This window comes from Sprattus sprattus (genome assembly GCF_963457725.1).
Source record: "Sprattus sprattus genome assembly, chromosome: 18".
Taxonomy (NCBI): domain Eukaryota; kingdom Metazoa; phylum Chordata; class Actinopteri; order Clupeiformes; family Clupeidae; genus Sprattus; species Sprattus sprattus.
In genome coordinates, this window is record NC_137916.1 from 26,987,795 (window position 1) to 27,015,305 (window position 27,511).

The 27,511-nt window shown below is 45.2% G+C and overlaps 3 protein-coding genes across 3 annotated transcripts in view; 1 reads left to right on the top strand and 2 right to left on the bottom strand.

The window, feature by feature from the left end:
* The window catches only part of llgl1 (LLGL scribble cell polarity complex component 1), a 43,795-nt gene extending 26,304 nt beyond the window's left edge, over positions 1 to 17,491 (top strand). Inside the window, exons 8-23 of the mRNA XM_080856712.1 lie at positions 392 to 446; positions 561 to 715; positions 1,028 to 1,248; positions 2,420 to 2,487; positions 2,741 to 2,894; positions 4,477 to 4,581; positions 4,978 to 5,270; positions 6,099 to 6,252; positions 6,905 to 7,043; positions 10,749 to 11,032; positions 11,798 to 12,062; positions 12,282 to 12,396; positions 13,635 to 13,714; positions 14,239 to 14,362; positions 14,466 to 14,563; positions 16,224 to 17,491. Of these exons, the coding sequence (XP_080712838.1) occupies positions 392 to 446; positions 561 to 715; positions 1,028 to 1,248; positions 2,420 to 2,487; positions 2,741 to 2,894; positions 4,477 to 4,581; positions 4,978 to 5,270; positions 6,099 to 6,252; positions 6,905 to 7,043; positions 10,749 to 11,032; positions 11,798 to 12,062; positions 12,282 to 12,396; positions 13,635 to 13,714; positions 14,239 to 14,362; positions 14,466 to 14,544 (2,291 nt within the window). The 3' untranslated portion in view covers positions 14,545 to 14,563; positions 16,224 to 17,491. The remainder of the gene's footprint in view (positions 1 to 391; positions 447 to 560; positions 716 to 1,027; positions 1,249 to 2,419; positions 2,488 to 2,740; positions 2,895 to 4,476; positions 4,582 to 4,977; positions 5,271 to 6,098; positions 6,253 to 6,904; positions 7,044 to 10,748; positions 11,033 to 11,797; positions 12,063 to 12,281; positions 12,397 to 13,634; positions 13,715 to 14,238; positions 14,363 to 14,465; positions 14,564 to 16,223) is intronic.
* Positions 17,492 to 18,783: 1,292 nt separating this feature from the next.
* ccdc97 (coiled-coil domain containing 97) lies at positions 18,784 to 21,817 on the bottom strand (the record flags this gene model as incomplete). Its single annotated transcript, XM_080856714.1, has 4 exons — positions 20,920 to 21,817; positions 20,445 to 20,693; positions 19,797 to 19,917; positions 18,784 to 18,919 (listed from the first exon to the last, which is right to left on the bottom strand). Exons 1-4 carry the CDS (start codon positions 21,422 to 21,424, stop codon positions 18,784 to 18,786), a joined length of 1,011 nt encoding a protein of 336 aa, XP_080712840.1. The 5' UTR covers positions 21,425 to 21,817.
* A 4,565-nt stretch (positions 21,818 to 26,382) lies between these two features.
* Positions 26,383 to 27,511, bottom strand: part of cacna1ha (calcium channel, voltage-dependent, T type, alpha 1H subunit a) — a 118,170-nt gene continuing 117,041 nt past the window's right edge. Inside the window, exon 34 of the mRNA XM_080856711.1 lies at positions 26,383 to 27,511. This exon is cut by the window's right edge and continues 127 nt beyond it. Within this exon, the coding sequence (XP_080712837.1) occupies positions 26,625 to 27,511 (887 nt within the window). The 3' untranslated portion in view covers positions 26,383 to 26,624.

The window sequence follows — 27,511 nt, forward strand, 5'->3', positions numbered from 1 at the left end:
CTGACAATGTACCCTTGAGGGGTTTTATTGGTTTTGTCCTCTAGCCTCATTCAAGTGTTTGTTTAACTCGCAGAAAGACCGGAAATGTTCTTCGAAAAAGTGCAAACCGGTGTTTCATGGGTGAAAAATAAGTCTGTTAATTTTTATTCTGTCCAGACTTATAAAAGTCCAAATAAACCTTAAATGGCCTTTTCACAATTAGCTGATGGGCTGTTTACGCAAGCCAGAGGAGAGCCAGAGAGCTTTACACAGATTTTCCCTGTGTTAATGTCTACTGTTTGGTTTGCCATAGCATGGTGCCTCGTCTGCCAGGGCCCGGGTCTGTTTTAGGATCTGTTTCTTTTTAATGAAAAAGGGAAAAAACACTATTTTTTTCTTTTTTTGCTCTCAGGTCCATTTCCCTGTAAAGCTGTGAACAAGATCCTCTGGAGGACGACAGAATTGGGGTTTGTTTCCAAGACATGAAGGAGGACCGCATTTGCATTTATTTTTTTATTTATTTTGAAGTTTACGGCGGTTTTATCCCCTCTCCTTCCCGTTGCTTCTGGAACTCTCCGCAGGGCCCCTCTGGTGCTCTTCAGCGGCGGCATGCCCCGGGCGAGCTACGGAGACCGCCACTGTCTGACCATCCTGCAGGACAGCACGCACGTCACGCTGGACTTCACCTCCAGGGTCATTGACTTCTTCACCATCCACTGCACAGACCCCCAAAAGGGTGGGTAGCGCTCCAGCACGGGATTGTTTACATGCACTTTAAACCGAAACGCTGTCCGTCATTACATCGGCACGCCAGGATTAGAGTTTGTTTTTCTCTTTCGGATAAGGAAACGCTGTTGTGCTATTAACCTGCGCGCTCTCTGCATTGCAGATGCTACTCGCCATATTTATTCAAACCTAACCACCCTTAACGTTTACGATTTTTTTTGCCGTCATCTCTTTGTTATGCTTCTAAAGTTTTATTCAAATCTAGCAACCCTTAATGTTTACTAATGGATGTTTTGCCCTTATCTCTTGGTTACGCTTCCAGAGTTTGATGACCCCACAGCACTTGTGGTTCTTCTGGAAGAGGAGCTGGTTGTTATTGACCTCGTGACCCCCGGCTGGCCGACGATCCCCTCTCCGTACCTGGCCCCGCTGCACTCTTCGGCCATCACCTGCTCCTACCACATCTCCAACGTCCCCGTCAGGCTGTGGGAGAGGATCATCAGCGCCGGACAGCAGCAGCAGAGCCCCCAGCTGACACGTGTGGTACGGAGAAACACACACACACACACACACACACACACACACACACACACCCATCTAACCCTAACCCCAGCAGACACATGTGGTACGGAAACCACAAACACACACACACACACACAACACACACACAACACACACACAACACACACACACACAAACACACACACAAACACACACACACACACACACACTTACCCCTAACCCCAGCAGACACATGTGGAAACCTTCCCCCTTCCCCCTCCAAAGCCCCCAAGAGATGCCCCAGAGAGAGCAGCCAAGTCCAGAGTGGATGTTCTGGTGCGGTTTCCCCAGATACACCAAATTATGGTGAAATCTTATCCAGAATCACAAAATATCAGAAACATCTCAGACCAAGGAGTTGCCTCCTCATCTGAATGTACAAGATATAGTTCAACAAGAGCAACAATCAAGCAGTTTCAAGCAGTTGTTGGAGGTGAAGGATAGTAGATGAATGGAAACCTTCAAAGAAGGTTTCACAATTTAGTACCCATCCCCCCTACCCAAAACATTTTAGGTACAGTGATGCCATACAATCATGAACTGTGAACTGATTTAATTGTGTTTAAACTCTTTTTTTTTCTATCATTTGTGACAATCCTCCATGTAATGGAGACTTTCAAAAGGATCCCACATGGTAAATAATGATGAAGGACGTTTACCATAGTGAAATGTATCCAGAGTAACTCGAAAGTTGACAGGCTGAGAACATAGTTGAAAACACAGTTGTGAAGTGTTTCTCGCTTTCTGGAAAGTGAAGCCACAGCCTTGGCTTCACTCCGGCCTTTGCAGTTCCAAAGTTGCGCTGCATAACTTTTTTTTGTTGTTTTGGTCAGTGCGGCCAATTTCGAGGTTTACTTCAGGGTTGAACTCGAGGCGAAAAAGCTTTCCTGCTTTTAAGACTCCGTGAAACAGTCAGGAAGGCGCAGGCGCCAAAAACATGTGTCAGGTGGCGAAAAGACTCTCTGGACCTGCCCGCGAAACAACATCCGTCAGTTCTTGAAATGCTGTCAATAAAACACTAGCCAACTTCCTCCGAGACTCTTTTAATATGCGCTGTATGTGACGGGGGGAATTTACAGCGTGTCAACATGTTCACTAATGCTGTTTGATTGAACGCTCCGGTAATGACCCAATCCCCTGCTCTCATGTGCAGAACTGGCCAATATGTGGAGGAAAGAGCCTGGCGACTGAACCGAAACACATGGAGTTGCTACTGACGGGGTGAGTGCTGGTGTGTGTGGGTGTGTGTGTCTGTGGTAGGGGTGTGTGTGTTTGGGGTGGGGGTGTGTGTGTAGGGTGGGCGTGTTCTTGACCTTTCAGTACAGCAGAAATCATCTGATCCGTCCTGTATCTAATTAAGACTGTGGTCTGAAAGATTGGACGTTTGCATTCATTAGTTCCCGTTGGCAGATGTGCACACAGACACATGTGCTTAAAAATCATTGCCCTGTCTCTGCTACCCTCTGATTTCCAGTCATGAGGATGGCACGGTGCGTTTCTGGGACGCCTCCGGCGTGTCTCTGAAGCCTCTCTACAAGCTGAGCACGGCCAACATCTTCCAGACGGACTGCGACCACAACGACAGCATGACTCAGGCGGGGGAAGAGGAGTGGCCCCCTTTCAAGAAGGTGAGAGTCCAGCTCCAACTGGCACTGTCTGCAGAAACACGTGTCACACACACACACACACACACACACACACACACACACCTGCACTGTCTCAAGAAACACGTGTCACACACACACTGTCACTGTCTGTAGAAACGAGCACTGACGCCATCTCTGTGATGTGTGTCCAACTGTCACTGTCTGTAGAAACCAGCACTGACGCCGTCTCTGTGATGTGTATATTCTCTTAGATCAGTGTTTAATGTGGAAAGCAGGTTTTATTGAGAGGGTTTGTTTGTCTATTCAGTATTTATCAGCAGGGGATGCAGTTTTAGTTCTCATGCACTTCCCAAAGGATACTGCAGAAGGAACAATACACTTTGTCAGCCGCACACACACATAATATATATATATATATACTGTATGTGTATGTGTAGGGGGTTTGATGGCCTAATATTTTAGACCACATACTACATACTTTCTTCACCCAGCTAACGCCCATACACAATTATTCAGTCTAATCTAATTCTAACCCTAGGTCTGCTGTGTATTCTAATCTTCATCTTTATATGAACATGTCTTAGCTGGGCCACATCTGTCCTTCCTCTTTTTAAATCTACCTCTCCCTTCTGCTTCTTCACATAGAGCAGTGACGTTCTCTAGCAGTCTTGTATCCCTACCACAGCAGCATATGGGATTCACACTAGATTTGTTCCCTAACCCAAACCCCCCCCCCACACACACACACACACACACACACACACACACACACACCCTTTACCTAATTAAAGACAGACTGTCTGTCTGACTGGCTGGCTGGGGAAACTGCCCTCGCTGGTCTCTGCAGACGATGCAGCACATTCCAGTGCAAGATGGCACAGAGGCTGTGTTTGGAGCTTAATGACCCAGGCCATCCTGTCTCCTCCCATTATACACACACGTGTGTGTGTGTGTGTGTGTCTGTGTGTGTGTGTGTGTGTGTATGTCAAAGTGTGTGTGTGTGTGTCTGTGTGTGTGTCTGTGTGTGTGTCTGTGTGTGTGTGTGTGTGTGTGTGTGTGTGTCTGTGTGTGTGTGTGTGTGTGTGTGTGTAGCTGCATCTGTAGATGTATGCGTGTTACCAGAGGGGGAAAACGTGGCGTAAACAAGCCCCAGACACTCTGTGATCGTTCTGGCAAGGTAACGCCAGGGGCCTCCTCCGACAAACGTTGTGTGTGTTGGGAGGATTTGTGCTTAAGTGTGTGTCTTTGTTGAGGGACAAAAGAGTGTGGGAGAGAGAGGGAGAAAGAGGGAGGGAGGGAGGCAGAGAGTATGCGTGTTACCAGAGGGGGAAAACGTGGCGTAAACAAGCCCCAGACACTCTGTGATCGTTAGAGACCATCACATAAAAGGCCTGGAGATGATTCCGGAATGTTATGGTTGCGGTGTGTAATGCGCACATCTGTGCATATCGGGTGGGGGGGTGGAATGCGGTTTGTCTGTAAGCCGTTCGTGATGGTGTGTGTGAGGGCAGTATGTGATCTTTGCTGAGGCTTCTCTTGTGTGTGTGTGTGTGGTGTGTGTGTGTGTGTGTGTGTGTGTGTGTGTGTGTGTGTGTGTTCTCAGGTGGGCTGTTTTGACCCCTACAGTGATGACCCCAGGTTGGGCATCCAGAAGATGTGCTTGTGTAAATACAGTGGCAAACTGGTGGTGGCAGGAACTGCTGGACAGGTATGTTTTGGAACCTCCATTTATACTGTACCGTGTTCATGAAAACCTTCACTCTGAATGCTAAGTGCAGGGCTAAGTAAAGTGTTTATGAATAATATATTTTTTTAACGACTTATTCACAAAGAGGTCTTTAAAGATGTTTAAACTGTTACACAAGTCATAGTAATGATGTGGACTCTTTCATTTAATTTTTTTTTATTTAACATTTTTTTTTAGCTTGAAGCTATTAATTATTTATTAAGTGATTTAGTGAACTCAATGGTTCCCTAACGCTGCCTTCATATATTTGTACTTTGTATTACTTTTCAATTGCACTGAAGTCTGAGAGCTGCCACGTCAATTTCGTTGCACTTGTGCAATGACAAATAAATATATTCTATTCTATTCCTCCGTCAGGTGATTGTGATGTACTTGAGCGATGAGAAGTCGGATCACATGATCGACGTGGCCACGGTAGACCTCCTTCAGGACCGCGAGGGCTTCACGTGGAAAGGTCACGACCGGCTGCCTCCCAAGACGGGCTCCGTGGTGTTTGCCCCCGGGTTCCAGCCCGTCGTCTTGGCGCAGTGCATTCCCCCCGCCTCCGTCACCGCGGTAACGCTACACGCCGAGTGGAACCTCATCGCCTTTGGCACCAGCCACGGCTTCGGCCTCTTCGACTACCACCGTCGCAGCCCGGTGCTGGCAAGGTAACGCCAGGGGCCTCCTCCGACAAACGTTGTGTGTGTTGGGAGGATTTGTGCTTAAGTGTGTGTCTTTGTTGAGGGACAAAAGAGTGTGGGAGAGAGAGGGAGAAAGAGGGAGGGAGGGAGGCAGAGAGGGAGAGAGAGAGGGAGAGAGAGGGAGAAAGAGGGAGGGAGGGAGGCAGAGAGGGAGAGAGAGGGAGTAAGAGAGAGAAAGGGTGAGAGGGAGAGAGAGGGGGAGAGAGAGAGAGCAAGAGAGGGAGAGAGAGAGCAAGAGAGCAAGAGCTTCTAATCCCGCCCACTTGGTGGAGGGTAAAAAGTAAGAAGTATGATTTTGTTTTCTTTTTTTGCTTCTGTTTTGTCATGAGTGAGCTCATCGGGTTTCAATAACTGCCCAGTACTCCATTCCATGGAATTCCAGGCAAAAGAAGCCAATTCCATTTGTTGATATGAATCCAGTGGAATTGATTTGATTTGGTCAGACTTGGCCTTTTATCCTTTATCCTCTCTGAATCCCTTGGAACTGTGTCTCAAACATCTCAATGCCTGTCATTAACATTTAATGCAGCACCGTGAAAGACATGCCGCTTTTTACCATCTGTACGGAGAAACCCTTCATCCAAGATGCCTTTTTTAAGTTGTTTAGCCATTTTCACTTTGGCAGGGGGACTGCCAATGGAATCTAGCCTTTTGGCTACAATTGGGTGCATTTACATTTGAATGTTTATTAATGTACACTGTCCCACTTCATCAAATAAATAAACAAACTGAAACTGAAAGAGAACAAGGAACTTTACTGAACTGTGTAAGAGCATCTATGTGTATTTGTTCCAGATGCACGCTTCACCCTAACGACTCCCTGGCCATGGAGGGGCCTCTGTCACGGGTGAAATCTCTGAAGAAGTCGCTGCGTCAGTCCTTCAGAAGGATCCGGAAGAGCCGAGTCTCGGGGAAAAAACGTGTGGTTGTCAACACTCCCACCAGTAAAGTGAGGGTTTTTTGTTGTTGTTTTTTTCTTCTAAGTAGAAGTTGATAAATCAGCCATTTTAGACCAGTATATTCTTAAATAAATGTGGGCTGTCGTCTGAGCTTGGTTTGCTTCCTGGTTTGGGGGGTAGCCATTGTGTTTGTGGTTGGTTTCTGCATCAACACAGTCGGAGTTATTCTGGGAAGGCCTATATATAATTTTACTGATAGAGTTTAACTTTGAGAGCAATGTCAATCAGTCTACAATTACTGAAATACCATAGCCAAAGAAATGTACCAAAATAGTTGACTAGTTTTTTTTTTGAGTAAAGTTTTTTTTTAAATGTTTGCGTAAGTTAATGATTGAGTTGTCTGCTGCCATCACAGTGGCCCTTGGGTAGGGGACCCCTGATAATCACTAATGTGTTGAAGCTGGAGTTGCCCTTTGGTTAGGGGACCCCTGATAATCAGTAATGTGTTGGCCCTTGGGTAGGGGACCCCTGATAATCAGTAATGTGTTGGCCCTGGAGTAGGGGACCCCTGATAATCAGTAATGTGTTGGCCCTTGGGTAGGGGACCCCTGATAATCACTAATCTGTTGGCCCTGGAGTAGGGGACCCCTGATAATCAGTAATGTGTTGGCCCTGGAGTGAACACACCCTGCCTCCTCCCAGGTCCAGGAGGCGAACGCGCAGCTGGCCGAGCAGGATGAGGTGGCCCCGGTGCAGAGGAGGATTGAGCCGCGCTCCGCCGACGACTCGCTCTCAGGGGTGGTGCGCTGCCTCTGCTTCGCCGACACATACCTCAGAGACGGTAAGACACGGCTACGGCGCTAACACACTGACACATACCTCAGAGATGGTAAGACACGGCTACGATGCTAACACACTGACACATACCTCAGAGACGGTAAGACACGGCTACGGCGCTAACATACTGACACATACCTCAGAGATGGTAAGACACGGCTAGGGCGCTAACACACTGACACGTACCTCAGAGACGGTAAGACACGGCTACGGCGCTAACACACTGACACGTACCTCAGAGATGGTAAGACACGACTGCGGCGCTAACACACTGACACATACCTCAGAGATGGTGAGAAACGGCTACGATGCTAACACACTGACGCATACCTCAGAGATGGTAAGACACGGCTACGGCGCTAACACACTGACACGTACCTCAGATATGGTAAGACACGGCTACGGCGCTAACACACTGACACGTACCTCAGAGACGGTAAGACACGGCTACGGCACTAACACACCGACACGTACCTCAGAGATGGTAAGACACGGCATCAGCACTACGGCACGCCAACATAAATGGCACAATGAGGCCAGATTTGGGTTACAGAACAATAGTAGATGGAAGAAGGGGGAGGGGGGAGGGGCTGGAGAGAATTTGAATATGCTGACTTGATATGTCGTCCCTAAGTCCCATTTCATAACGCATGTATTTGCGGGGCTACAGACGAAAAGGAAGGTTTAAGGAAGTGGATAGTCCTACAACTTCAGACTGCTTCTCCCTGTTGCCTGAAAGTGATTGGGTGGGGGGTAATTTGTTTATAGATCTCTAGTCATACATACAAACTATGCTGTCATTCTGGCAGACTTCTCTAGAAGTACATTAGAGCACTACAGACATGCCCACTGAAGGCACAAGCCCCTCTTGGCCTTGCCTACATGTAGAGAGGAAGCCAATTCTCACTGTTCTGACTGGCAAGTGTGCTGTTGTTAGCTTTAAGCTTCAGTGGTACTTCGGTAGTTTCCATGCTATGCGATGTTTTGCGATGCAATGTTTTATTTTTGTATTAATTTCTCATTTGGAATGTGTGTGTATAGTGTTTTGTCTTTGGTATGTTGGACCTATAAAAGTTTTACTGTTCTCGGAGGGGTAGTTACCTTTATGAAAAGTTAAAACTTTTTTTTTTTTTTTAATTTACATCCACTTCTTGACATGTGTTTCTCTTTGGCTCTCTCTCTCACACACACACACACACACACACACACACACACACACACTAGTCCTCCCCCAATGAGGTGTGAGTCATATGGACGTGGCTGTGGAGTGTCAGTCGGCTCCACAGCTGCACTCCCCTTCAGTGGCTCATTAGGGGCCTAGCTGTCCTGCCATGGTGCCTCTTTGGCTTTGACCAATTCCTGTGTCCACTCCAGACCGACGCGGCTGTGTTTGACTCTTAATTTGTTTTAAGCAGCCATACAGCTTTACAGATTAACGCCCTGTTTTGAGAAGTGGGTATACGCAATGGCGACAAAAAAATAAGTGGGTATACTCTGTATACCTGCGTATACCCTGGACTACACCACTGAGTACGTCTTTGGTGTACGTTGAAGGGGGGGGGGAGCGAAAGAGAGAACAGGCACATTCTAAGTGCTGTATGTTGTGGTGTTTTTATGTGCTTTGGTGCTTGGAGCAGTCCTATATGAAATTGTGGTAAACCGCTGTACCGGTTTGCATAAGATTGTTCTGCTTTTCCTTGAAAAACCTCACCTAGATCTGTTTTTTAGTACAAAACCTAAACAGGGATTGGGAGAAATGGATATCTTTTTTTGTTTTGTTGCCAGTGAAGGGATACTTTCAAGGGTCAGAGGACTGACTGTAGCGTTCTAATAAGATCACATTTTCTCCTGTCAGGGAAGGGTCATGTTACTGATATTAAACAGATGTGAACACTGTCATTTTTTACTTTTCCCTGGAAATATACATCATCGCTTGAGAGATTGAGAGTATCCACTAGCAGATAGAATGGCCTTTTTGTCTGGGAACTTTTAGTCATCCTTCAGTCCTCAAGGTTGAAATGTCGTAACAAACATTTCCTTCACCCCTCGGTAATGAGACATTCTCAAGTAAATTGAACTCCGGTGTTTGGAATGAGATTTCTGCAGTGAGGGGCAATCGGCAATAAAATGATATAGCTTGGGTAGTTAAACAAAACTTTAAGGACTTATTTGAAATATATTTCTACACTAGTCATAAGTTTCTTCAGGGAAGCACAGGATGTCTGTATTATGTAGGTTTTTTTTTTGACAATGGAACCATTTGAAGAACTATCTTGAGTATAATTACACCCGAAGTTCAGCAGCACATCCTGACTTAAAAATAGCCCAGACGTTATTAAACATTCTGTACCATTCCTCGCAAGTCTATAATCCTGTGATAGTCCCAGGAAGCCAGTAAGGGACATTGTAACACTGAGGCGTTTTTCAGGGCTGTTTCTTGCTTCTTTGTGCAGACTGTACTTGACGTTCCCAAATAGGTCACAAGCAAACCCCTATTCGCTCTACAAGAAAAAACCATCTGCGGAGACCCAGTCTCTCATCTTTAACTCAAACACTTGAGAAAGGAAGACTCCCCTGTGAGACATCACGTTGCATCAGGAGATTTACACTCCCGTCCAGAGGGACTCCCAAACAATGGCGCGTTGTTGCGAAGGGCCGTAAATCTGAAGGTCCAACACTAAAAAAAACAGTGCTTGGGGAGTCCGGCCGGGTAAATCAGGGATATGTGGGTGTGAAGAGGCTTAGCGTTGCGTTGAGCCTCAGTCCTCCCCCGAGCTCGCGTTCAGGGCTATGCCGGGGCGGCTGAAAACAGCTGTACTGGCATCGGCACAGGAGCGCTCTGCTGGAGGAGCTCAGAAACCCGCAAGCTGCAGAGCTTCACACAGACTCCCAGAAACTCCTCAGGGTTCAACACCCACCCGTAGCACTTCACAGATGGAGGGGTTCAGAAAGGTCTCTCCCATCCTTCTCATTCCATTCCTCTCCGAACCCATGCTTCCTGTGTGCATGTGTGTGTGTGTGTGTGTGTGTGTGTGTGTACGTCAGGGGAGTGAAACCGAATAGGAGACCCTGTTGATGTAGGATCTAACCGTTAGCTGCAGAACCAACACTGTGAGCGCATTTAAGTCTTGAGTACATCTTGAATGTCGGTTCTCTGGTTTCTAGTTAAATATTTACTGAATCCAGTAGCCAATCAAGTGTAGAAATTGGAGGGAATACAAGGAAGTTTAGAGCGTTTCCGAGGAATTAAGTTCAACATGAGGTTCTTTGAGCATAACAGGTGTGTGTGTGTGTGTGTGTGTGTTTGGTGTGTGAGAGATGCAGAGTGGGGAAGAGACTTGGCTTGTGTTAACTCAAAAAGACGTGTTATTTATTCCATTTTTAGGGCCTGTTTATAAAGTTGTATGGACGTATGTGTCCACATTTTACAACCGCTCTCGATCCCCTTTTGGCTTTTTTTGGGTCAGGGAATATAATGTCTCTGTTTAGTTATTGTTGGTGTCCTGGAAGCTAATCTCTGGTAGTTTTTATTATTATTAATTAATTGATTTAATTTATTTATTTTGCGTTTTGTACCACAGGAACCCACCATGGTCCTACTATGTGGGCTTTGTCTTTTATTTAGTTATTGTTGGTGCCCTGGAAGCTAATCTCTCTGTGTTTTACAAATTTTTTTAATGTATTTATTCATTTGCGTTTCGTACCACAGGAACTCACCATGGTCCTACCATGTGGGCTGGCACCAACTCGGGCTCGGTGTACGCGTACGCGCTGGACGTGCCTCCACAGGAGCGCTTCTCGGAGCAGAGCGTGGAGGCCCTGCTGGGGAAGGAGATCCAGCTGATGCACCGGGCGCCCGTGGTCTCCATCGCCGTGTTGGACGGCCGGGGGAACCCTCTGCCCGAACCCTACGAGGTCTCCAGGGACCTGGCCAAGGCCCCCGACATGCAGGGCAGCCACTCGGTGCTCATCGCCTCAGAGGAGCAGTTCAAGGTGAGCTCCCCAAAGCCCTCTGTCCTGTTTAATGAGAGGCACTGTTCCTTATTCAGCTGTGGCATGGTCTATTTTTGCCACAGGTGACAGGTGTGATGGAGTGGAATGGAAGTGTCTGTGTGTGTGTGTGTGTGTGTGTGTGTGTGTGTGTGTGTGTATATATAACAGCAAACTAATGTAGGCTTTCCAAAGAAAGTGTTGCTAACATTAGACAGTCAGTATATCATTAACAAACTATGACCATATCTGTCAGCTGGAGTAAATTTACTGCATCTGCCAACCTGGGACCGTTTAGTTTAGACCAACTAGTTTCATGTAGCTTTATGTAATAATAATTCATTTTATTTTCAACGCACTTTTCATTCAGAAGAATCTCAGAGTGCCTACATATTATAAGCCAAATGTCAAGCCCTCTCTCGGAAGCACATTTGTCTTTTGGTCGAATGTTTAATTTAAAGTTAAAAGTTACCGGTAGTTCACATTATTTTTCAAAGCTTTTTGAGTTTGTTTGCCCTTCCCCCCTTCCTATCTCCACCCGGCTGACCTCAAGCAGATGGGTCCCCCCTTATGTACCGTGGTTCTGCTTAAGGTTTCTTCCTGACTAACAGGGAGTTTTTTTTTTTTTTTCTTGCCCCTGTTGCCATTGTGCTTGCACTAAGGGGGTTCAGGCTCTGGGCTCTGTAAAGCATCTAGAGTCAATTGTATTGTTATGGCGCTATATAAATACAATTTAATTTAAAGTTTGTTGTGTTTGTTTGTTTGCAGGTGTTCATGCTGCCCAAGGTGAGCGCTAAGACCAAGTTCAAGCTGACTGCCCATGAGGGCTGTCGGGTGAGGAAGGTGGGGCTGGCGAACTATGCCAGCACGGCGTCCGATGACTACTCGGAGAACGGCCTGGTGTGCCTGACCAACCTGGGCGACATCCACGTGTTCAGCGTGCCGGCGTTACGGCCGCAGGTGCGCTACGACTGCATCCGCAAGGAGGACATCAGCGGCATCGCCTCCTGCGTGTTCACCAAGACCGGACAGGGTGAGGACCTGTTCAGATGAAACGATTACCACAATTGTTTTATTCACTACATTGTTGACTGGTACTGCTCCTGACTGGTACCCCTACCAGTGTTTTTGATAAGTCCTAAATGAAAAGGTCCGGCTTTTGTTCATCCAGTGGTATAAATAGCATGTAGGTGGTAACATACGGTGTTTGCAGGTCATGTAATTGCAGGTGTGTGTTTGTGTGTGTGTGTAGGATTCTACCTGATCTCGCCCTCGGAGTATGAGCGTTTCTCGTTGTCTGCACGGGTGATCACCGAACCGCTGTGCCAGGTGGAGGTGGACCGACCTCATGACCCCACTGCCCTCAGGTAAGGGATCGGCCCCTCCGGCCAGTCACAGTACCCACTTAGACCCTTCTCTCAGCCACAGTACCCTGTTAGAGGCACAGGGTTTGGGGAGGGGAGCGGGAGCGGGAGGGGGAAGCAGTGAACTCTACACCACTTGCCTGAGCTCAGCGTAATGCCTTCTAATGTGAGGGCGACTATGCAGTTATTACCACTGGATGCAATCTGGAGGCATTTATACCATTTAGGTTCAACCTGACGCAAATGCTCTAAGACTCTGGAATATTCGCTTACTATCCCTAGGCAGTGAGTTAATTACATGATGTTATCAGACCAGTGAAATCGATGCAGTGGAGGGGCCGGGCCTGCCAGATCGCTAGTGGTCAGGGGTAGCAGGGGAAGTATTTAGAATACACCTGATGTTATTGGCCACCTCGGAGGCCCTTTGTAGAGAATGTGTCCATATGACCGATTCCTCACACCCTGGACACAACGTTCTTAAACCCCTCGCTCAAAACTCTGCTTACCAAAACCCTTAGACACAGGAGTGGTCTCGTGCCCATGCCATCACTTTCATATATAGCTGACTAGTATCATCTGCTAGGCCATGTCTACTGTTGTTTCTTCAGATGGTTATATACCTTTCTCCACATATTCTCCACATCTGCAATGTATTGCACGAATACTCATACACCACCATTTTGATTCCCATATGTGATGCACATTAGTGTTTGCACTACCACACACACACTTGCAACTTATGTTTATTATTTGTGTTTTCTATAGGCTGTGTACTGCTTGTATATTGTGTTTTGTCTGTAAATAATATGTACATTGACATTACCGGAGCCAAATTCCTTGTGTGTATATTAACAATCTTGGCCATTAAATCTGATTCTGATACGCTTGTAGCGTTGTCTGGCCATTCAGTAAATAATGAATGTCCATATCTTAGTATCAAAGTAAATTATGTTTTGAGCAGGAGGGTAATACATTGCAGGTACACATTAAGATGGTGCCACTGGCATTATATGTGCTACAGCAATGTGGTTTAATTCATTCAGTTTTTCTTAATAACATTCAGAACTTGCCCAAAGCTGTTTTGTTTATTTTTTTTAAAACTGTATTTAAGTTCTTTTAACCATACAGCTTGAATACAGCCTGCTATTACGCCGCAGTGACTTGTAAAGCCATGATTTTCTGTGACTTATTTCTTCTGTGAGTAATAATAATGTGGCTTGTCATTTGTGGGATATTTGCAGTGACAGCACAACTTCCCCACCTCACGCGAACGGTACTCATAAGAAGCAGACCACTGGAGAACACAAGTCCTTAGCAGAAGGTACAGCTCACAAAATGAAACACACACATTTCTAAAAACACAACCAGGCTTGTCTTCATGTTTTATTTTGGTGAGCGTTCTCTTTCTTCTTCTTCCTTTTCTGCTTTCCTCTTCCTCATTTTGCTCTCTTGTGATCTTGTGCATAAATCAAAGAAGGCCGCCCTGGTGGTAACCATAGAAACGGCCAGGGAAATGTCTTGAAGACTACAATAAAACAGCCACTTTGGAGGAAAATCACCAGCAATTGGACACAATTTATTTTTTGGGTCAAAGACTGGAAAATTGACTTAATCGCGTGGGCTGTTTGAAACAGGCTTTAAGCACTTTTCTGGGTTGGAATGTCTAACGTGTTGTGTCTGACTGCGGTAAGTTATATAACCGATAGAATGTGATGTGGATGACCTACTTAATTAGGAGGGTTAGGACTGGTTCTCTGCTTACCATCAATCTAAGTGACCCTGCATATTTTTGTTCATATTTTCTATTCCCTCCCTCTCTCTCTCCCCCTCTCCCTCCTTCCTTAGGAATGGTGGATGAACTGCAGAACGCTCTGCACTCGACCACGCTGGACTCCCCCAACAGCAGTGCCGACATCACCCTGGACACGACCGGAGAACTCACGGTGGAGGACGTCAAGGACTTCTTAGTGTAAGGCTTTTTCCCATTTCAGTTCAGGGCCTGCCTGCCTTATTTGGTTGCTTTTCCTTGGAAAGCTTTCCGGTGATGACTTGCTGTGTTTGCGCTGAACTAGGACCGTGGACGAGGCCGAGAACAACCGGAGAAATATGACCGAGGAAGACGCCCGGTCTCCTGGAATCCTCATCAACTGAGCGCGGAGGGAAGCCCAGGGTGAGTCCCCAGTACAGCACACATGCGCTTAGCCCCTAAACACACTCCGCCTGGGCAGGTCTCCACTTCCGTATCTGGCTTTCTGCTCATCATCTGCCTGTTCCCTCTGTCTCTCTTGTTTGTTTATCTGACTCTTTGTGTGTGTGTGTGTGTGTGTGTGTGTGTGTGTGTGTGTGTGTGTGTGTCTGTCTGTCTGTCTGTGTCTGTGTCTGTGTCTGTGTCTGTGTCTGTGTCTGTTCCCTCTGTCTCTCTTGTTTGTTTGTCTGACTCTTTACCACAGCCACATCTATGTCTCATGCTGAGTTATTTACTACATCCAGCCACATAGATGAGGTAGACCTTTTGGGCTTATGGTATACCTGGTAAAGGTGTTTCTTTATGTCTGTCTTGTTGCTTTTAGCAGCAAGGGTGCCAAGCCTTAGCAGTTAAGATTCTGGGTGTATGTGTGTGTGTGTGTGTGTGTGTGTGTGTGTGTGCGTAGCAGTTTAGATGCTGTGTGTGTAGCAGTTAAAATTCTGGGTGTCTGCGTAGCAGTCTGCAGGCTTGCACTACTGACACACAGACATGGGAATTGGAGTTGGTGATGGTAGTGTTGGGGGGGAGCTGTGAGATATCAGGAGGTTGGTGATGACTCGGTCAGGAAACTCCCTCTGTGCCGAGGAACTGCAGTGATTCATATGGAAATATTCACATTAATGTGCGTCTCGTGTGTGTGTGGGAAGGTGGTGTGTTGTTGTGAGGGAAGGTGGTGTGTTGTTGTGAGGGTCAGATCTCATTTCTGGTGTGTGTAACTGTGGATGCAGCCTATGTGGAGGAGCAGTTCAGCTTTTTGAGAGGGAACTGGGAAACCTAACCTAGCCATGATGCTAATGGGGAATTCAGAAGGGCACTATCTACTAGAGACTTCTTTTCTCTCTTTATTTATTTTTTAAGGAAGCAGTTCTTCCGTCTTTCTGGCCACCTTAAATTGTGTTTTTTCCCCTGATTTTAAAAACATGTGTGATATATAATCTAGGCTCCTCCAGCAGATGAGTATGTGACACACACATGTATATTCACACACACACCTACGCACACACACACACACACACACACACACACCTACACACGCACATGCACACACAGTGGTCGTCTTTGTTTTGCTTGTAACTTTGAAGAGGTGGATGATATAACTTCAAACAGACGCCTGGCGAGGCCTGCATTCCAGTCTAGGCGTGCAGGGTTAGCGGAGGGCATCTGTGTCTGCTGATACGCCTCCTCACCTTGCTGTGTGTGTGTGTGTGTGTGTGTGTGTGTGTGTGTGTCTCTGCTGTTTCGCCTCCTCACCTTGCTTTCCTTCACTGCCACTCTCCTACCTATCCACACCTTTCATTAATCTCCTACAAAGCCCTGGCTTTGTGTGTGTGTGTGTCTGCCTGCATAAACATTTAAACATTGGATAAACCTTGAACTTAATGGGAGTTATGTTTCACTGTGCCTCTAGTCCTCTGATGGTTGCCCCCTGGTGGACTGATGTTGTAATTACCTGTACATTTAATAGCATGGTTTTGAGGTCAGTTTGAGTCTTGTATAATTTCAGGCAGGCGCCTGTAATGATGTAATCTATGTTATAAAAGCCCCAAATTAAGATTTAATGAAGACTCTCTCTTGTTTTTATTAGGGATGCTTTTGGGAGGGAACGACCCCAATGAAGTTTCCAGCAATATTCTGAATTGGAGCCTGCCTGAAAAAAAAGAAATAAAAAAAGAAAACCCTAAAGACTCCTAATCTGAAGTTGCACCAGATATGTGTCTACAAGGGGGCGTGAGGATGAGGATGGACGTCGCGGCCTCCCTCGTGCCAAAACACTGTCCACACCACCCACCCTTCCTCCACTCCGCCACGCTGCAGCTAGCATCTCCCATCTCATCATACCTTACAGCAACAAAAAAAAAAGACTAAAAACCACTACTATGTTACAGCTGGTGAAAACATGACGGATGGCACCAATAATTGCACAAGGTTAAAAAGCTCCAGGTCACGGCGACGAGTCAGGGTGCCTGCACTGACCACTCATTCAGAATTTGGTTGTTCTTGTTTGTTTTCGAACATTCCTTCCTCCTGGGTAGCAGCGAACCACCTCCCCCCCAGCTTCTCCCCTCTCCATATGTTGTGCTTTCACAAGGAAATGAACTATGGCCTGTACGAAATGTTTACCCTCAGCCATCTTGATAAGACAGCTCTCGGATGATTCCCTTTTTCTTTTTTTGTCTCTGTGGTAACTGCGATGGTGCCTGAACCCATTCGGACGGCCATCAGAGGGCTGTGGTTATGGACCCTGTGGGTTTGATCGAAATGGTTGACCTTTTTTTCTTCTTCTTTTTTTTTTTTATGTTTTCATATTACCATTTTGCCATTGTAAAATAATTCTGGCATTTAACTGTGAAACGTGTTGATGAAGGTGAGAGTGGTGCTTATAATCGAGGAGAATAATGGCTCCCGTGTTTTGGAAGGTGAACTCTGTGTGTATTCGGAGGTGTAATGCTTGTGTCCCGCATCTTTTCCACTTCTTCCCTCCCCTCAAGTCACAGAATTAACACCATATGAAGGAACTAATAATGAACGATGCAATATGCTATAGCGTTATTTTATATGGCTTACGAAATTGATATTTTATATTTTGTAGATATATCACTGGCATGTAGGGGAACTAGACATTTGTAACACTACGGTTTTATAAGGTGATGTGTGTTTGAAGGCGAATATGAAGGTACCAGTTCCACAGTGTTGTGGAGAGAAGTCGGTTGCCTGAGATGAGAGCGTGTGGTGATGGAGGGTGAGCCCCATGAGAACATGGCTTAGGGCCAGGTCAAAGTTTGACTAGTCAAAACGAAAGGTGCATTGTATGGCAAATCTTTGACCTTTTTTATTAGTGTTCTTTGATACAACTATTCCACATCAACGTTTCTTCGAGGATAACAAAAAGGAAGTGTTTAAATGGTTTTATGGCGTTTTGAAGGATGGGGGGGGGGGGGGGGTGTATGTTACAGACCACTAAATGGAAAAATACCCATCCATCACAGGGATGTTGTTCAGCAAGGTACAAGCATAAGTGTTCACAACCGGTAGATGAAAGAATCTGATTTCATAAATTCTCTGTTATCTAAGATTACATGACATTGAAAGGGACCTCACTAATGCAACTGTTTCATTTGTCTTTTTGTGTGTGTTTGTGTATATGTTTCTTTTGGCATTGATTTATAAAAATTAACATTTACACATGTAAGCTGGCATATCTATCCTGTGAAATTCCATTTAGTTTCTTTTTTTTTTTCTAGAGTTTTAATTCGAGACCTAGTGATGCTAATACAGAATCTTGAATGTTTAATAAAGTATTTACTCTCTAAACCTGCAGGCTCATTTCTCTAGTCATTCAGTACAGCTGTGATGTGTTCTTATGTCTGTAACTGAAGTATCAGAGTGTCTAATTCTGTCCTGACTTATCTCGTTGTTAACGTGAAGAGATGCTTTCATTTCTCGGAAGGTTGGGGCGGAACATTTGTTAGCAGTGGTTATGTCCAAGCTCTGAGTTAGGGCCGTGAATGGCCAGTGTTGGAGGGTTCTCTGCAGACAAAGCTTTATACGGAACTTTGATGTGCATTTCAAGCAAATGTGTAAGTCATTCCACAATGGTAATTTGTATAAATGTATTTCGTGGCTTTTTCAGCAGCTTTTAAACTTTGATTAGAATCATTTACAGTTTAGTTGACCATTGACAAGCCCTTATCACAATCACAATTTGCCAAGGCTTGGCCATTATTTACCATGCCAAGACATTTAATGTAGGATCTGATTGAAGGTATTTGTAGTACTGTACGATATGACCTGAACACATCATATGCACCACATGGCAATGAGTAGGTTTTCTTTAATTTCTTGAGACCCTGCTGAATGACTGAAAACCATGGAAAGCCTCACGTATGCACTTCTAATATATTATTTAGTTATATAATAACTACCTGAGCCTCCAACCTTGGGATTTAATGAGATTCTGTTGGTTCTTCAAAGAAAAGATGAACCAGTATCTTGTTTAGTTTTAATAGCAAAAAACAAAGTCAATACACATATTTGTACAAACAAGCCAATGTGCCTTTTTCCATATATACTTGTGTAAACTAAGGATCAGAACAGGCAGATGAAACACTTGAACTTGATAGATGATCATACAACTGGACTTCAGCTCATTGTTGAATCATGTCTGTCTCATCCTCTTCCTCTTCTTCTTCTTCCTCATCCCCATCTTCATCAAAATAGCGTTCCTCTGCATCACGGCTCACGATGTCCAAGTTGTCATAATCTGGGTTGTTATCCACCTCACTAAAAATGGGTTCGAAAAATAAACCAGAGAGATCTTATTAAATTAATCATTTTATGCTTAACTGTGTGAATCATAAGTTACTGGAGATTCATTGATAAACATCAACGCTTATATGCCTTTACCTCTACCCCGACTCCTAAAACTGATTTTGAAAGAAGCAGAAGCTTGCCTGTATTTGAAGCCTACCCTGACCTCTAAAACTGATTTTGCATTAGTAAAGCAAACACCTGTAGTTGAAGTCTGTCCTCTACCCGACCTCTAAAACTGATTTGCATAAGTGAAGCAGACGCTTTGCCTGTAGTTGAAGTCTACCCCGACCCCCTAAAATAGATTTTTATGACTAAAGCAAACCCTTGCCTGTAGTTGAAGTCTACCCCGACCCCTAAACCTGATTCTGCATCAGTGACGAGACGCTTTACCTGTAGTTGAAGTCTACCCCGACCCCTAAACCTGATTCTGCATCAGTGACGAGACGCTTTAACTGTAGTTGAAGTCTACCCCGACCCCCTAAAACTGATTCTGCATTAGTAAAGCAAACACCTGTAGTTGAAGTCTTTGTCCTCTACCCGACCTCTAAAACTGATCCTGCATCAGTGAAGCAAACGCTTTGCCTGTAGTTGAGGTCTTTGTCTTTGCCCTCTACCCCGACCCCCTTAAACTGATTCTGCATCAGTGACGAGACGCTTTACCTGTAGTTGAAGTCTACACCGACCCCTAAACCTGATTCTGCATCAGTGACGAGACGCTTTACCTGTAGTTGAAGTGTACCCCGACCCCTAAAACTGATTCTGCATCAGTGAAGCAAACCCTTGCCTGTAGTTGAAGTCTACCCCGACCCCCTAAAACTGATTCTGCATCAGTAAAGCAATCGCTTGCCTGTAGTTGAAGTCTTTGTCTCTGCCGTCCAGGAAGCGCTGGTGCATCTGGGTGAGGAACTCCTCCCTGAACAGGATCTTCTCCTCAGCGCTGCACTCCTGCTCGCCCCCTCTGCCGCGTCCTGGAAACACCAAACCAAACCGGTTGTGGCTGGATTAGTTGAACATGCTACATTCAAGAGTGCTATGTGCGGTAACATTCTGTGCTGCACAACAAATATTAAGACATACATTACACACAAGGGTTGATAACAGGACATTTTCCCCTTTTGCTCTTCACTTAAACACAAGCCACAACACACACACACACATTTCCACCAGTGGTGTAGTGGTCCCTGGAAAAGTGGGTGTACTCTTCATTTTTTTAAGCAGCCCATACAGCACAGGATAAACGTTCTGTTTTGAGAAGTGGGTGAACGCAATGCTGACTGAAAAATAAGTGGGTATAGCCTACTCCGTATACCTGCGTATACCATGGACTACACCACTGGCTCCGGCTCCTCCTCCTCCAGGACATTTTCCCCTTTGCTCTTCACTAAAACACAAGCCACAACACACACACACACACACACACACACACACACACACACACACACACACACACACACACACACATTTCCACCAGCTGTTCTCTGATTGTCATCCTCACCATCATCTTCCTCCTCATCGTCCTCCTCCTGTGCACAGTCCTCCTCGTCCAGCTGCTCCTGCAGACGCCCCTGCAGGACCCTCTCCTGATAGGAGTCGATGAGTAGGTCAGACAGGCCTCCCGGTCCCCGCAGCATGGCTTCCTGGGAGCGCTGGTATATCTCCTCCTCACTCAGGTATTGGCCGATGTACTGCTCGTACAGCAGGGGCTCCCGTATGCGCATCTGCTCCTCGCTAAAATACTGCCCCTCTGTGTTTACACCGGAATGAATGCACACACACACGCACGCACGCACACACGCACACACACCTTTATGAGTGACATGTCCTTCTTGCTTAATCAAGTCTCAGTGTATGGCAATTAACATTAAAAAGGTATCTTTGAAAGTTGAACTTGTGTTCTCTGTTCTGCCACATATGCGCCATAAAAGAGACCATGTAAACGTTGTGATGAGGTCATTAGACCCCCTACCTACCCTTCTGTAATGCCCTAAGAGCTGCATAGCGGTGATTGCGAACACGGGTCCTGTTTGTTTGACTGCCCGCTCGTCTCTGCACCTCTTTGAAGCAGAATTGAGCCCTGAAGTCGGAGCTGACGTGAGAGAAGGCGTCCAGGTGTTCTGGTTTCAGGTGAGCCTGATAGCGCTCCAGGAAAACCAAAGGTTTGGTTTCATACTGCTCCAGCAGGATCACCCTTCTCTCCTCCAGTGTGAGGTCAGGATCATCCACCTGCTGGCTTTTCACTTCACTGCCACTAACTGCTACGGCCTCTAACATGTCACCGAAACAGCTTGGATGTTCGCACTTAGCAGGCTCCCGTGCCTTTGCAGGGGAAGGACAGCCTTCATTCCTTCTACTCTGCCCCATTGAATAAGGGGGAGAGCAATCGTTAATTTCATCTTGTCCAGCTTCGATACTACTGGTTTTCTCAACAGCTGAAGAACTTGACTTTGGGCAAGACGGTTCGATTTCTCCCCACATAACTACAGTTAAACTTATACCGTTAGTTCACTCGCAAGACAAGCTGAGCGGCTAGTAGAAAATCATAACTAGCAGTTGCGCAACTAAATTCCACACTCAATGTGAACTATAAACATAACTTTATATCATTAAGGCCAAAACACTTTTCAAACTAAGTAAAAAACTGATATTTCAAACTAACGACAACCTTATCCTACTGCAGCTACCAGCTACTAGCAAACGAACTCAACCTCAGACAGACCGTTGCTGATTATCCACGCAGCTCGCATTACTGATTATTTTCGTGTCTACTATTTCTTTTCCATTCAAATACCCAGAACAAAAACATCATTTAGACCTCTCAGAAAGAAAACATCTTTAAGTGATGCTTGCGTTTGTCAGGAAGAAGTAAGTGCGTTTGGTCCTTCAGATGGGTACGTTCTTGTTTACGTCCCCTCCAGGTTTGAGTCCCAACGACTTTTAGTTCCACTTTTAGTCCCAACAAACCAAGTAGAAATGTGCATGGCACAGCACACGGCATTAAAGTGGAATCTGCTAAATAGAAGAAATGCATTTTCATTCCTCAATCAGATATTTTACTGTTTCTTTCTGTCTTATTTTGCTTTGCGGAAAGTAAAGGATGTGCTATAGGCTACCAGCAAGTGGCAGCATTGCTCAATGAATGGCTGCATTTGCATTTTGGCTGCTTTTTCATTTGTATAAAACAAACAAAATATACTGCCACGCCAGTTGAGCAAGTCATCAACATTTCTAAACCAATTATTATTATTATTATTATTATATGACTGTTGGAATGTCTGCTGAATTACTTCTCATTTGAACTCACTTTTGAGGCTTGATTACATTAGTTTAAAGTCATATATTAGCCTACCTAAGTTTCTCTTTATCCGTTTATCAACTTGATGTTTACTAACCAAATTGTCTCTCTCTCTCTCTCATGAGCGTGACCTTTGCTCGCAAATGCTGATGGCTGTGGAAACATTGCTCCTCATCACCATAGCCGTTGAGTACATGTACGCGTATTGGTAGCCGAAGTCTACCCACCCACTTTGTCTATTTTCCCCTTAATGTAGACTATTTTCGCTGTGGGATTCTGCTGCAGTTTCTCCATCTGATCTTCTTACAGAAACCCTCTGCCTACACATACCCGCCCCCACCACACTGTCATGCACTTAATCTACCCCGTATTCTGCGAAGCATTTACCTGCAATGAAAAAGAATTGCCACCATCGAAATAGTTTTATGTTCCATTACTCTACTTACCCTTATAACCTTACGAGCACACACAATAAGCTAATCTACAATACTCGAATGTTCTCTCTCCTTATCCTCTATGATATGTGTATGTGTCATGAATATACCATGCTACTTTTTGTATGTATTGTAACATTGTAACATAATATTGTACATTAACCACTTCAAGCATGCTCATCCTGATACGTGTATGATCCTCCTCTCTCCCCTTCTGCCACAAGCAGATTAAGGTTTCTTTCTGTTAACAGAGAGTTTTTTCTTGCCCCTGTCGCCATTGTGCTTGGGTTCAGGCCCTGGGCTCAGTAAAGCGCCTTGAGACAATTTAATTGTTTTGGTGCTATACATATACAATTTAATTGAATTGTGTGCACAGTGTCATAGGCCACCAAGCCAGAGTGGATGTGCCAATCTAGCAAGGGGGAAATAATACAGTAATGGGCAATATATCAGACAACAATGTGTTCAGTTATATTCCCACCAATGGGTTTTACAGCACGCTACATCTTACACCCAAATTATTATATGTGGTAATTTGGGTCAAAGTAAACTTCCCCTACAACAACACCATCAGGTAATGGTTTGGTGGCCTCAAAAGAATACTGATTACTGTTCAGTCTGTTGTATTCAGTCCTGTGGTCTCTTGAGTGATCTGCATTCTGAGATTATCTTCTACAATATCTGTGTCTTGTTGTGTTGAAATTGTTGTCAGTGACATGAACAGCATTGACTTGGTAGAAAGTAGCCTAACATTCAGGTGAAGACATGTAATGATGTGGTATGATACATTAGTGTAAGTTAAAAAGACAGATAGGAAAACACAAATTTGGGAATAAAATATACACACTCAGGATGATTTTATATAGACAAAATGGCTATATAAGTATTGTGGCTGTCTTGGTTCCAAATAATGACAAATTTACTTTGCATTCTGGTAGGAGTGACACATTCATTGACATAAACTAAGAATTATGAGTGAGTAATGACATTGTGTAGTGCTGTTTTCAAGAAATGCACCCACTGGTTTGAAAATGTTATGGATGATTCGAAAAATGTGCCAAAGTGACTTTAATATCTCACCTGAAATTGGAATGGAAATTTGAGTTATGCCTATTAACAGTAAAATTACTTGCTTATTTTGCCAGTCATGCCATCTCAAATATTACGACATTTAGACAAGGTGTTATAAATTCAGTTGTAGCCTATGTGCCAATGAAACATGGAAATATTTACCTATAGAAAGAGAAAGAAAGACTATGGACACGGATACTTTTTCCAATAAAATTATTTCTCTTCAGTTGACAGGGTATATCTTTCAGGTCAATATTTGATCATTACACAATAAAAGTGACAATACAATGTAAAAAATACCATTGTAGAACCTTTCAAACACCACCCAGTACTGCATCATCCTCTGGTCTGTATTCTCCAAAATGAAATTATTGCAGACAGTTCGCTTGACAACAAGGAAAAAGAACACGTCGTCTTCTTCCATAAAATGCTCAGGGAAATGCTTTGATTATTTATTCAAGGGGTTAAGGACACTAGGCTGCTCAAGGGGTAAAAGCCTCAGACTCCCAAAACAGCTGTAGTATCATGAAGCCCAAAAGCGATAGTTAAAACACTTCCATATTCCCAAACCCCCCTGGCGTTTTGTCACCTTAAAAATCCATACCTGCTCTTATGAAAAGAAGAAAAAAAACACTAAAACCTGGTTTGGCTCCCCTGTGCTTCATTTCCCTTAGGATACCATCCTCTTCGGGTGGATTGTCACAAGTGAAGGGAATTAAACTTTCAGTTCAAGCTGCTAAGATTCAATCCTCTGATAAATACCCCACAAAGCAAGCACAGTTGAACCAACCATGTTTTTTTTTTTTTTTTTTTTCAATGACTGCCTCCCCCTTTTGTAGATATTGATTACCATAAAATATTGTATTAGACAATAAATAAGTGGGTTTTCATCAGTACTACAAAGAGGAATATCTAGTCATAACAGCCTAGTGCAATTAGGTAGTCAATTCTACAAATGAGAACATTTGCAAATTGCAATATCAAAAGATCTTAAAAAAAAAAAACATCCAGCTGTTTTATTAATATTTTTTTGTAGTTTTCATAGAGCATGCATTTTTTTTAAACTTCATTTTTTTTTAGAGGATTCAAAAATTGAGGGTATGAATAAATTACTACAATTCATGAGCTGCATCAACTATTTGAACTAGCAAACTGGATTGATAGAGTGATGAGCAAATGGGACGTGGGTTCTCGCTATACTGACAGCTGAGGTGAGGTTCAGTCCTGGAGAAATGATTACAAATGTGTGACTTCCCTGCAGTCATGTAGGGAAATGAATACCAAAAGTAATCGTATGGTTAAGCTATACACAAATGAAGTCCACCTCTCTCATTCACCCGAGCTAATATACAACACTCCACCAAAATGGTGGAAAAAAACAACTTGCTTGAAGCTGAGGAAAAGACACAAACCCAGAGACCAATCCAAAACCTGAAAGGTCTCACAGGACAGACTTGTGACAGTCAGCTTGTCACCAAAAGCTTCAATCAATTTTTAACCAATCATCCTTTTTGCAAATAAATACAACAGCTTCTCTTGTCTTTTTTTTTTTACAGGGTACAAAGTTATAAAACATCGTAAGGAGAAAGAGGACAAAATGAATCTTGCAAAGTATCACAACTATTTTTTTTAAAGTTTTTAGTTAGTCCTTCACATGCATGCCGCAGGAGAGTTTAGCATGAGTCACAAGAATTCCTTTGGAAACGAGATAATGCGAGTGACTACAGTGAGACACAGATGTCTTTCATTCACTTTGAGATGAACCTGAGTATATGGCAAAGGGCTGTGTCTGTGACACGCAAACCAATGTGGGTGTGTGTGTGTGTGTGTGTGTGTGTGTGCCTATATGTTTGTGTGTGTGCGCCTGTGTGTGTGTGTGTGTGTGTGTTTATATGTTTGCGTTTATGTGTGTGTGTGTGTAAGTGTGTTTCTGAGCCTCTGTGTCCCTGTGTGTCCCTGTGTGTGTGTGTGTGTCTGTGTGTGTGTGTGTGCGTGTGTGCGCGCGCGTGTGTATGGTGGCAAAACATGAGCAACCTAGCAGGGCAGACTGACATAAACACACACAGTATATTGCACTCAGGCTACAGATTGTTTGTAGTTTGGTTTTCGTCGGATCTACACTGACATTGTCATTACCCCCCGCCTCCCAATAAAAAAATAAAAAGTATTTCAATATCAGTAGGTCTAAATTGACTGGAATCGATCCCACTGCTTCTTGACCTTCTTTAAAAAAGAAACGTACATTCACAGGAGGACAACAAAAAGAACATCCAACTCGAAATTCAAATCGATATGTGCAAAAAACATTATAGATCTCTATAAAAATATGTGGATATGAATAGAGCTATTTCTGTCGTTGAAACAATATTTCTTCTATTAAGACCGTAAGACCTACAGTACTGAATGTGTACAGCTCTTACTCGTGTTCCTCTTCTATACTCTTTTACAAGGAAAATGACAACCGTGGGCCATGACAACCGTGGGCAAACGTGATCCCAAGACGAAACAGTGTAAATGAATGTTGACAAGCATCCAGCGCCCAGATCAATGTGACTGAGCGCAGGACTAACATACATGTCAGAGTTCCAGACGGAAACCTGAAATTGCATAACCAGTGTCCGCAACACCTTGCCCCGTTCGCTTGTCAGGTCGAGAGCTTGACCACCCGCGGTGCGACTGCCTTTTCCTGGCAGGCTTTAGATGACCAGTGTCAAGCCTGGGGCAAACAATGCAACAAAGTTTTTTGAACTTTGGCTACTGAAACCGATGGGTCAATGCCGTGCCATTCACAGACCTCTCCTCGAAGAATGTGCACCGTGACTCACGTCACACAAATAAATGTGGCTGGCTCCCACTCGTTTTTTTTTTTTTAATTACGTCACAAGGCTGTCCTGTTTGGAGAGCAAAAATCCGTCGACTCCTCGAGTCGACTGTCAAAGGGAGAGGGGCGCGGACGTGGATCAGTGTCCAGCAGGGGGCTCGTCACACCGCCCATGTCCATGTCCCTAGGGTCGGTCGGGTCAAAGGTGATCTGTGGCAGGGCCTGGTACTCGGCGGCCTGCAGCATGTCCTGCTTGCTCAGGAGAGGCTGGTTTGGGGGCACCTGGTGCTCCAGAAGGTCCAGTGAGTCCCGCTGCACCTGTTCGCTCGAGGGTGTCCTTCGGCGTAACAACGTGCTGCTCTTCGACGCGTTCGACGCGTGCGGAACGGGGCTCGCGCCGGCCTCCTGAGGGGCCTCCACGGAGATGCAGGGGGGACTCATCTTCTTCTTCCTGGGAATGTGGAGGGACTTGCCGCGCATGGGTGGGTGCCGGATCTCCGCCAGCGCCTGGTCGAACGCGTCCTCGGCGTCCTCCATCGAGGGGCAGATCTCGATGGAGTGGCGACGCGTGTCGTCCCCGCCCGTACCGCACGCCAACGGCTTATCCAGGAAGCCTTTGGTGTCCACGCTGAAGAACTTCTTCAGGTCCTTGTCCCTGAGGGCCACCAGGCTGCTGGCGCTGCCACAGTTCTTGGCCAGCTGGAGGGAGGAGTCCGCAGCGGCGGCGTAGGGCGAGAGCGAGTGGCTGCGTGGCCCCCCCTCCCCGCCCCCTCCTTCCGCCGCTACTGCCGGCCCCCCCGACCACAGTTTGGCCGCGCTGTTGATGCAGCGCACCTCCTCGTCAGTGGGGTCGGACGAGTCGAACATCGAGCCGCTGGGGCTGTTGCTGTTGCTGTTGCTGCTGCTGGTGGTGGTGGTCAGGCTAGGCGCCAGCAGCGGCGAGG